Source organism: Juglans regia, chromosome 8 (genome assembly GCF_001411555.2).
Source record: "Juglans regia cultivar Chandler chromosome 8, Walnut 2.0, whole genome shotgun sequence".
Taxonomy (NCBI): domain Eukaryota; kingdom Viridiplantae; phylum Streptophyta; class Magnoliopsida; order Fagales; family Juglandaceae; genus Juglans; species Juglans regia.
This window is the reverse complement of record NC_049908.1, coordinates 3,891,798-3,903,414: the sequence shown is the minus strand read 5'-3', so window position 1 is coordinate 3,903,414 and position 11,617 is coordinate 3,891,798. Positions and strand designations below refer to the sequence as shown.

The 11,617-nt window shown below is 38.1% G+C and overlaps 1 protein-coding gene across 1 annotated transcript; it reads right to left on the bottom strand.

Moving 5' to 3' along the window:
• Positions 1-351: 351 nt before the first annotated feature.
• Positions 352-5,707, bottom strand: LOC108991148 (xylose isomerase). The gene is made up of 21 exons (XM_035693360.1): positions 5,619-5,707; positions 5,327-5,413; positions 5,111-5,215; positions 4,771-4,845; positions 4,567-4,696; positions 4,380-4,471; positions 3,900-3,950; positions 3,522-3,598; positions 3,377-3,431; positions 3,152-3,253; positions 2,927-2,978; positions 2,699-2,744; positions 2,564-2,619; positions 2,207-2,258; positions 2,046-2,125; positions 1,823-1,893; positions 1,655-1,695; positions 1,435-1,534; positions 1,264-1,335; positions 1,090-1,167; positions 352-656 (listed from the first exon to the last, which is right to left on the bottom strand). The coding sequence occupies exons 2-21, from the start codon at positions 5,387-5,389 to the stop codon at positions 621-623; spliced, it is 1,434 nt and encodes a 477-aa protein (XP_035549253.1). The 5' UTR covers positions 5,390-5,413; positions 5,619-5,707; the 3' UTR covers positions 352-620.
• Between the last annotated feature and the right edge of the window lie 5,910 nt (positions 5,708-11,617).

Below are 11,617 nucleotides of genomic sequence, written 5' to 3'. Positions count from 1 at the left end.
CCTTTCATGGCCAGCCCGTGCAGCCATGCTGCGGCTCGGCTCTCTCTCCATTTTTCATTTCTTAAGGCATTCTATTCTCAGTAACTTGTTTGGATTCACAAGTTATCTCAGCTCATCTCAGTTCATCTCAACTCATCTCAACTCATCTCACTACTATTCATTACTATTCAGCAACTTTAACTCACAAATCTCACTACTATTCACAACTCATCTCATTACTATTTACAATCCATCTCAACTCATCTCAGCTCATCTCAAGTCATCTTCGAATCCAAACATTATGAATTTACTCGAAATGTGACGTTGATCATTCTACCAGAGATAATTTGATAATTGCATATGAAACTCATGTTCGCTAATTTAAGGAATTTAAATAAAATAGAAGGTCTTTTGCATTACTCAAAACTACAAAGGCCTTTTGCGATTTACCACAACCACCTGAAAACAAAAGGTATCCCTAACCCTTATTTCAATACATACAATGCTGCTTTCTGAAATGGTCCAGTCCAGAACAGCATGATATGTCTATGTCATCCTAGAATAAGGTCCTTTGTTAATTTAAGGTATCATTCCCTAACATAAGAGAGAATAACTACTAGTCCTGTGTCGAATAATTTTCCCTATAGTGCAGACTGGAAAATCATCTCCGCAAGTTCCTGCAAAGTTGCGCAAAAGGCCCTTTGTTAGATTCAGATTGAGGCCAAAATAAGATGGTCATTTGGTAAAAACAAACTAGAAGACTCCAAACACCTCTAGTCTGAGAAAGAAATGAAATGATATATCCACCAGAATCAAAATATCAATTTAAACAATAAGAAGAGAAGTCGAGATGGCTTCCGGCTCCTTTATGCTAAAAATGGTAGGGTTGATTTTCGAGAGGGTAGTAGATACACTGACTACACTTTTGTTATGAAGAGGGTGGAGATTTTCATTTGGTAATTCTATTTTCATGAATGTCTCATTTTCACTGCCTAAGCTTATATTGGTAATTAGTCTAATATTATGTTTAATTATACACGTGCTGGTTGTGAGAAGGATGCTCTGAAATCTTTGAAGGAATTAAAGAAATGAAATTTATCCTTCCAATACCTGCTTGCCCGAAGCAACTTCAGGTTCTCCCCATTCCAAGGCTTTCTTCTCAAGCATTTCAAAATCCGCTTTACCAGCCTGATTACAAATGCAACCGTGCATTAGCCACATGTATTTGAAAGGAGGGAATTTTTTTTTTTTTTTTTTGGAGGGGGGGCATGGGAATCACATTACCTCTATTTGAGCCCCAAGTTCTGTGTCAAAACTCTCATAGCGTTTGCGAACAAGCTCAGATAAAGAACCATCCTTTGTTTTATGAAAAAAATAAAATAAAATATTTAGTCTCGACATTATATGAAAGCAAAGAAACTTTAAAGTTAATACAGGCAGCCAGCCAGCCATCACCTCAATCAGCTTGGCAACATTTCGAAGTCCACGAGCTAGGGTATCCATTCCGATGATATGAGCAATGAACAAGTCTTCAACATCCGTACTCTCTCTTCGCCTAAATGTCAGTGAGAAAAAGAATTAAAACAAAGTAAAGTCCAATGCAATTATCCATCATGAAAAAACAACACCTGTGACCATAAAGCTCAGATGGAAGCAAGTCGAAAGAAGGACTAACAATTTTGCATCAAAGTTGAATCCTCCTGGTGCTAGTCCACCCTGCGATAGAAACAACAGTAGAAAAAATTGCATTACCCATCAAAAGAATTTTGCTCTTCTATTTCCTACAAGCAAAAAAAGATTTTAACTCCTTTGTTGACAGATTAAAGACAAATATATTGCATACATTTCTAACCACACTGAGCATAACAAGAGTTGCCTCTCCAATATCTGTGAGAAACTGATCTGTATCCCAACCTGTGGAATATGGCAACAGGGTGGAATATGGCAACAGTTTCAGATTAAAACTTCCAGCGTTCAAAACATTTTTATGTCTAGTCGACATATACAAAAATAAAATAAAACAAAAAAAAACTCAAGAAAAGTTGAAGTTTATAAATATTCGATACCAATCTGAGGGTCACCCGTGTTTGCATCAATATTTCCCAGCAGACCATTGAGTCTAGCAGTTTCAAGCTCATGATGACAGCTGCAAGTACAGAAACAGCACAAGTTTATAGAAACTCACACTTGATCAACTCAATTGTTTAACATACAATATGGTACATGCCTGTGACCAGATAGGGTAGCATGATTACACTCAATGTTCAGTTTAAATTCTCCTACAAAAGAAAACAGCAGAATAAGGTCATTAATTTGTTAAGAGTTGATAAATCAATGTCTTATATGAACCACTTAAGCCTTCCATCTCAAAACTCTAATGTCGGTCAAGGACTGCAAATTATGAAATCTCAACAACGTTTAAAACCATGAAAAACTGATTATGAAGGAAATGCAATCTCAATAACACTTACAACCATGAAAACTCTGATTAATATGATAACAATATGGATATAGCTTATCAGACAATAAAAATTATTAGGGAAATGAAGAATCAATTATGACTTAAAAATTGAACTTCAATTACCTATAAGACTATATTTTCGAAGGAAATTAGCAGCGGTTGCAGCATCCCAGTCATACCTGATGAGATTTACCATATGTAAGCATAAAGGAAAGTGCACTCCGTATAATTGATAAAACAGAGAAGCTAAGAACATACTGATGTTTGGTAGGTTCCTGAGGCTTGGGTTCAATGAGCAATGTCCCTGAAAAATGTAACAAAGAAGAAAAACAAGGTCCTTATATATTAAAGAAAAGCTCAAAAAAGCTTAATTAAGAAGCAGAGGCAGAGTAGTCATGCTATCTGCCCCAATAAATGAATAAAAATCATATTATCAGACAACTAGTCCATTATGAGGAATCTCTAATAAATCAAACACAAGGGTACCCTTGAATCCAATCTTCTTCTTGTAAGCAACAGCAGCCTCAAAGAACCTTCCCTGTGAGTTGATAAATAATAAATAATAAGCGGATAAGCATCCATGAGTAAAGATATGTAACATACAATTGCAAAAAAAAAATGTAAAGACCCTTGGTAGCACACTATTATAAAAAGAAAGCAAGCCAATTGTATCATTGGACATAATAGCGAAGTAGATCCCAATAAACGAACCATATGATCAAGCTCTCGTCCCATATCTGTGTTCAAGAGAGTCTGATAACCTTCACGGCCGCCCCAAAACACATAATTCTCTCCACCTAAATAATGTGTTACCTGTAGAATCCGTCAACCAGCCAGCTTAAAATATCATATAAAAAACAAAATATTAAGCATAGGTGATGGGTGCACAGCCAAATTTCTGCAATAAGCAATGCATGCACAGACACACAAACCCACCTCCATGGCTTTCTTGACTTGAGCAGCAGCATATGCATATACCCCCAATTCAGAGCTGTAAACCAAGCATATCTGAAGTATAAGTCCATGAATGACAGAGTATGACTAATATAGGAAATATAACACCTGCACAAACACAAATTACCTTGTTGCAGCACCATGCATGTAACGGGGATGCATGAACAACTGAGCTGTACCCCACAAAGGACGGATCTTGGTTCCCTGAACAGTCGCATAATAAAGGCATTCCATGAGACGTATTTAAGAAAAATAACAATAAAAAAAGGATCATGCTTTAGCTATTGGAAGGTCTAGTATTTAAGAACATGCTTTCGCTATTGAGGATTTAATTCGGTCGATGAGTACATAAAAATGGAGAAAAAGGTGATCTGCATAGAGATTACGCTTTAGAAAGTCAGAAGGTTCATGATCCTCACGGCACTAGACCCACTAAACCATGTTGTGACTCATATATCACATTTTATTGGCATGACCATTTGCCTTTTCATACATACAAAATTACCTGAAGTTCCTTAGCAAGGGCCACTACTTCATCCAAGTTTGCATTACTTTCCTGGGACAAAGGAAACAATGCAAAATTACTGTTTGTCAGAGAATGGTAAGAACATTTGAATATCATCAAGTGTTAAAATACAAAATTATTAATAAAATCTATCTCTTCTAATAAACTTAAATTTTTGGGACAAGTGGTAATTTCACATGGTATTAGAGTAGAGGTCGTGAGTTCGAACCCTGACTCTACACTTTACCCTATTTAATTAAATATTTCACGTGTTGGGGCCACCCATTGAGAGGGAGTCTGGCCCATACGCGAAGGGGAGTGTTAAAATACAAAATAAATAATAAAATATATTTCTTCCTTTCAGTTTAAACTTTTGGGACAAGTGGTGATTTCACATCAAGAAAGTAGAAACATCACAAAACTCCAAAATTTTCAAAGCAACTGCTTCTGATGCCATGCCTCATTGGGTAAATGACTCACCTCCAGGGTTTTGCCATCAGGGGCTATATCCCTGTCATGGAAGCACCACCGATCAACTCCAAGCTTGTTTATGAACTCAAAATTGGCTCTCACTGTTTTATGCATTAAGTAAACAGAACCATGTTACTTCCACTTGCACGCTTATCAATGCCAAGTACAGAAATAAACTCAAAGAGATCAATCTTACTTCTTCTCTTGGCCATGGCCAATGAATTTGTACCATCTTCCCATGGCCAATACTTTGTAGGCGCGCCAAATGGATCACCACCGGTACCACGGAATGTGTGCCAAAATGCAACACTAAATCTCAGCCAATCCTAACCATAAAACCTTATGTAAGAAACCATCAGCTGCTTAATAAACCTAGATGATATTAGGAATAAAAACAAACCTTCATTTTCTTCCCGAGGATTTTCTCCTCCGCATTGTACCATTTATATGCAAATCGAGTCTTGCTAGAAGGGCCCTGAAAAAAAAAATGTAAATATAGATATCAGGTATCACAGTAATGAAGATTCCATTTTCCTCAAACAATTGTATGTCAACTCCATAAAAAATTGATTTGAGGTACACTTGATAGCATATTAACAAAGAGAGATAGTAAACTTCACGAGGATTTAGAGTGCGACAGTCAGTAAAATAAGAAAAGTTTACTAAACCTACATTTCAATAGACAGAGATGCAGTGACAGGAACATGATCCGGAAAGAATTAAGTCATAACCCTCCCTACCTCGTACTTGATGTTTGGAATCCCAGGAAAGAACTCCCCATCCCATTCACCTGAATCACTGCATTCCTTACCAAGATCAGCTGGGCATGTTGGTGGATTAGCAATCTGCATGTGTTATAAACCCAACCCAAAATAAGAAGATTTAATAGGATATCTTTCACAAAATTAAATACACAAAAATGTATGGATTGTAAAACACAAAGAACGCTACTTTACCACTACTACAAAGGAAATCACATTCAAAGAGAGACAAAGGAACAAAATCTTCCCAGCCTTCATTTTTACAGTCTCATGCAATCTCCTCTGCAATATAAGAATAATCGTTAGCCAGTAAACGCAGACGCAGACACCCATTACACTAGCATTCTGGAGCTCCCCATAATCAAATTAACACAAAAGCTGATACAAGCATATTCAGAAAGTAAATAAATAATACTCACTTGTACTACAGATTTCACAAAAGAATCATTGTAATGGAAAAAAAAAGACCAAGGGAAAGAAACCATACAGATTGAATCTGTCTCTGCTGCAATTGCGAACAAACCAGTCTTTCGCAGCTACGCCCGTCGACGATTGAACGTCTTTCCGCATATATATCGAACACGTGTGTTGGGCCAAGTTTCGATTTGGCCCATGATAATGTAATGTTACCAATTTACCCTCCATCTATCAGTACGACCTTTTCTTTCTTTCCCAAGGATTTGGCTTGTTAGCGGCGGGGGCATTTGTGTCATGAGTAGATTTAATTGCCTATAATCTCGAAGAAAAATCAGGGAAAGAAAACGTGAAGATTTCAACGAGATGAGGATAATAATAGCAGTCCTACTCCTTGATGACGTGGAATGATAATTCCGTATTTATCTAATTTTTTGGACATCAAGAATTCTTATCATTTATAATTTTATATTGCCATTAATATGACTCAGTCGCAACAACATATAAATCTACATTAAGTGAGATTTGTATTGTTAAAGGATAATATTTAATATTGTAAGATTATCTCTTTCCTTTTTTAAATTATAAAAGATATTTGATTTAAACAACCACAAAACTTCTTTAATTTTTTTATATTACTTCTTGGCAGGGTAGACTTAGTGACGTGGATGTTTGTATTTTCCTAAATGGGTTATATATATATATATTTTAATACTATTAATCAGTCACTATTTACTCTCATATTTTATAATTATAATTTTTTTTATAGAATATGTAAATATTTTTCATAAACTATAGAGTATAAAATAGTAAATAATAACTTATGAGAAGAATTTTTTATTTTTAAAAGATTACATATTCACGTTATTAGATATGCTTATTACTCTACGTACTAGTTTAAAAATAAATTAATAGTCTTTGATGGCAACATGTATTGAAGTTAGAAGAATAAAAGTTTCCAGATGGACGTGTTATGAATAAAATTATTCCATTTGATGAGCTGTAAATATATTTTGTTTATTCATTATTTTGTTTGATTCTTTGTAGCTATAAATAGCATATGAACGTGAAAGATCAATAAGATTTTTCATTCACAAATTATTCTCACGTTCCCTGCATTTTGTTATTCCCCTTTCTCGTGCGCACCCAAGGCAATTATGTCTTTTTCTTCCTTCCAATTCTACTATTGTTAACATGGTACCAAAGCAATGACAGAAACTCATGAAGCCAACATGTCACTCAAACATGAAAATAACCCTTACCATCCTGCTAGTCCATATTTCATCCAACTTGTAGAAGGTGCTTCCTCTCTCCTAGTTCCTGATCTCTGGATGACAGAGAATTATGTAACTTGGGCAAGGATGATGTGTCGTGCTCTTAACATAAAAAACAAGCTTGGATTCATCGATGGAACCATCACCAAGCCAGCCAATACCTCTAACCCTCTCTTTGCTCCATTGGAGCGCTGCAATGACACGATCATCGCATGGATACAACATTCAGTTAGCTCAAAACATAGATCGAGCATCGCACATGCCAAAACTGCTAACAACGTTTGGAATGACCTTCGGGAACGATTCTCCATCCAAAATGCACCTCGCATTTTCCAATTTGCTAAATCAATCTCATCTTCAACTCAAGACACAGACTTCGTCAATCAATGCTAAAATAAACTCAAAAGCCTATGGGATGAGGTTGAAATCTATGAACCAATGCCAACCTGCATCTGCGGCGCAGTCCAAACCTTGCAGTTTCTCATGGGCCTTGATGATTCATACGACTCTATTCGTGCTCAAATTTTGCTTCATGATCCACTCCCGACTCTCGATCAAGTTTTATCTCTTGTCCAACAAGAGGAAAGGCATCGGCAACTTCACTCCATACCAGCACCATTTGCAATGGTTGCCAAAGGTCCAGATAATTGAAACCCAACCAACTCTTGCAGAGAACGACTTTTTTGCTTGCATTGCAACATGCCTAGCCATTCTCTGGAATGGTGCTTCAAGGCAAATCCCAATATCCCAGTCTGTTCGCATTGTCGCATACCAGACCACACGAAGGACAAATGCTACAAGTTGAATGGATACCCTCATGGCCACAAAAACAGCTCCAAATTTAAATCCTCAACTAATCAGTCTTCTCTTACGCAGGAGGAAATCAACCATGGTCCACTTATTACTCATGAGCAGTACAACCAGCTCCTAGCCTTACTTCACACATCTCGGAATCAAGACACAGACTCCGTCAATCAATACTCAAATAAACTCAAAAACCTATGGGATGAGCTTGAAATCTATGATTCAATGCCAACTTGCACCTGCGGCATAGTCCAAACCTCGCTGGTTTACACCCGCCGCAACAAGGTGATGCAGTTTCTCATGGGCCTTGATGATTCATACGACTTTGTTCGTGCTCAAATTCTGTTTCATGATCCACTCCCGACTCTCGATCAAGTTTTATCTCTTGTCCAACAAGAGGAAAGTTATCGGCAACTTCACTCCATACCAGCAGCCCTTGCAATGGTTGCCAAAGGTCCAGATAATTGAAATCCAACCAACTATCGCATAGAACGACTTTTTTGCTTACATTGCAACATGCCTAGCCATTATTTGGAATGATGCTTCAAGGCGAATCCCAATCTCCCAGTCTATTCGCATTGTCACAAACCAGGCCACACGAAGGACAAATGCTACAAGTTGAATGGATACCCTCCTGGCCACAAAAACAGCTCCAAATTTAAATCTCAGCTAATCAGTCTTCTCTTGCGCAGGAGTTAATCAACCATGGTCCACTTATTACTCATGAGCAATACAACCAGCTCCTAGTCTTGCTTCACCCATCTCGCAATGATACATCCAACTCTGCGGCTAATAACGTCAATGACAATTCCTCCCCTATTTCAAGTATTTCATCCTCTTACTCCGCACACACACAAACTCATGATTCACATATTCAAACACCTTGGATTATAGACACGGGTGCTACAGATCACATGATCTGTAGAGCCAAATATTTCACACACAATGTTACTCTAGTTTCTTGCATCATCAACCTTCCGAGTGGATCTACCGCCACTGCTTAGCACGTTGGTGATGTGCATTTATCACCTTATTTAATTCTTCTTCATGTACTATGTATTCCTACTTTTGCATTCAATTTAATTTATGTCAAAACCTTGTCACAATATTCCAATTGTTGTCTAATTTTCTTCTCCAATTCTTACTATATCCAGACCCTTTCATCTTGGATGACGATTGGAGTGGGGACGGTGCGTGACAACTTCTACCACCTGCAATTTTCCAGACCCAAACCATATGCTCTACACTACCATTTTCATACCTTATTTTCCTCATCTTTTGTTAATTACACTCATGTTGCCAAATTTGATCAGTTTAATTTATGGCATTATAGACTTGGACACAGTTCCATGACAAAACACATTTTACATGATCTTAATGTTGATTTCAAGCACACGGATCATCTCACATATCCTTGTGAGGTTTGCCCACTTGCAAAGCAAAGAAAATTGCCCTTTCCTGAAACAGAATCCAAAGCCAACAAATCATTTGATGTTGTTTCGGTCAATATTTGGGGTCCCAACCAAACCAAATCATATGATGGTGCCAAATATTTCCTCACCATTGTTGATCAATTCACAAGATGCACTTGGATTTACATTCTTAAAACTAATTCTAAAGCTCGAGCATCCCTTTCAATTTTTTTCACTTGTTGAAACCTAATTCAACACTCAAATCAAAATTTTTAGATCTAATAATAGTGCCGAATTTCAAATGCCCCATTTCTAAAATTCCAATGGAACCTTACATCAATTAACTTGCGTTGCCACGCCCCAACAAAACGCCCTAGCTGAGCGCAAGCACCAACACATTCTTAATGTGGCGCGTGCTCTCAAATTCCAATCCGGCTTACCTTTACAATATTGGTCTGATTTTATTACCACCGCCGTCTACTTGATCAACAAAACACCTGCCCCAACACTCAACCATGAAACTCCTTTTGAAGTTCTCTTCCAAACCAAACCATCTTACTCCCATTTCAAATTCTTTGGATGCTTATTTTTCGCCTCTACACTATCCCATACCCGGACCAAATTCAAACCTAGAGCTAGAAAATGTCTCTTCCTTGGATATTCATATGGTGCCAAAGGATATAAACTCATTGACCTCACCACTAAACAAATCTTCCTCTCCCGAGATGTCATATTCCATGAAGAAATTTTTCCACTCAAACATCAAACACCTACAAAGATACCCACTACCTCTCTTTTGACAGCACTCAATGACACTCCTTCAGTCACCTAATATTCACCTCCAAACGACCAACACCCTTTCACTCACATTCCTCCCATCTCTTCGACTGATCACCCTATTCCCTCTCCTCCACATTCATCACCCACACCATCGTCTCCTCCACCTCTTCGCAGATCAACCCGCATCAAAACAACTCTTGATTATCTCAAAGAATATCATTGCCAACAGGTCACAACACCCGAAGCTCACCACTTGGTATTCAAGTTGATTTCTCTTGGCTCTCTTCCACATTCAGGTAACTGTGTTTTATTTCTCCTTTCCTCAGTTTTATCATATACATCAATTTCACCTCAATTTCGAGCTTTTACCACTTATGTTTCAATTCATTATGAGCCAAAATCATACACACAAGCCATCAAACACCCAATCTGGTGTGAAGCAATGGACCAAGAGCTCATTGCCCTTGAGCTCAATGAGACCTAGTCCATCGTGGATCTTCCTCCAGGCAAGAGATCGATCGACTGCAAATGGATTTACAAGTACAAGTTCAGAGCTGACGACACAGTGGAACGAGCTAAAGCTCGACTAGTCGCAAAAGGTTTTACCCAACGCGACGGTATTGATTTTCATGACACTTTCTCATATGTTGCTAAATTGGTTTCAATTCAATGTCTTCTAACCGTTGCAGCCATCAAAGGGTGGGATCTTCAACAGCTTGACGTCAACAACGCCTTCTTATATGGCGATCTTGATGAAGAACTTTATATGAAGCCACCTCTTGGCCACTCCGTAGCCAAAACAGCTCAAGTTTGTTGCTTGCAAAAAAGTTCATATGGTTTGCGTCAAACATCCCACCAGTGGAACACGAAACTAATTTCAACCTTATCTGAATTTGGTTTCATACAATCCAAGTCGGACTATAGCCTCTTCACCAAGCATACGCCTACCTCATTCGTCGCCTTACTTGTGTATGTCGATGATATCATACTCATGAGCTCAGAATCACATTCAAGCACTGCAGTAAAGCAATTTCTGGAAAACAAGTTTCAGATAAAAAATCTGTTATCATTGCGATACTTCCTCGGAATGGAAATAGGACGTTCTAAAGCTGGCATACAACTTTGCCAATGCAAATATGCGCTTGGATTGGTCTCTTGGTAGCTAAGCCTTCTCCCTTGCCAATGGAACCTAACCTCAAACTCAGCAAGGATGAAGGTGCCCTCTTTCATGACCCTTCTCTTTATCGAAAAATAGTTGGCAAGCTACTTTATTTGACTAATACACGGCTAGACTTGAGATACAACATCAATCTTCTTAGCTAGTTTTTGGACACTCCTCGTGCTCCACATTATGATGCAGTGGTCAAGGTCCTTAAATATGTCAAATGGACACCAGGGCAGGGTATTTTTCTCTCCGCCAGTTCAACTATGGACCTAGTAGCATACTTTGACGCCAATTGGGTGAATTGCCCACACATTCAACGATCAACCACCAGATTTTGTGTGTTCATTGGAAATTCTCATATGATGGAAGTCAAAGAAACAACACACAATTTCCAAGTCATCTGCAGAGTTAGAATATAGAGCAATGGTTGTTGTAGTCTGTGAACTCACTTGGATGCGTTACTTACTTAGCGACTTGCGAATAAATATTGAAGCACCTGCGACTTTATACTGTGATAACCTCGCTGCTTTGCACAGTGCCGCAAACCCTGTGTTTCATGAGTGCAAGAAACACATCGAACTAGACTGTCATCTAGTTCGAGATAAAATCTCAATCGGACAAGTGAAAACTACATGTG

Excerpts from the sequence above, each read along its gene's own strand:
- LOC108991148 (XM_035693360.1), bottom strand. The coding sequence starts at position 5,389 with ATGAAGGCTGGGAAGATTTTGTTCCTTTGTCTCTCTTTGAATGTGATT. Across the intron at positions 3,432-3,521 it reads ATGCATGGTGCTGCAACAAG|CTCTGAATTGGGGGTATATG; the intron begins GTAATTTGTGTT and ends CTTGGTTTACAG. Across the intron at positions 2,620-2,698 it reads CAGGAACCTACCAAACATCA|GTATGACTGGGATGCTGCAA; the intron begins GTATGTTCTTAG and ends AAATCTCATCAG.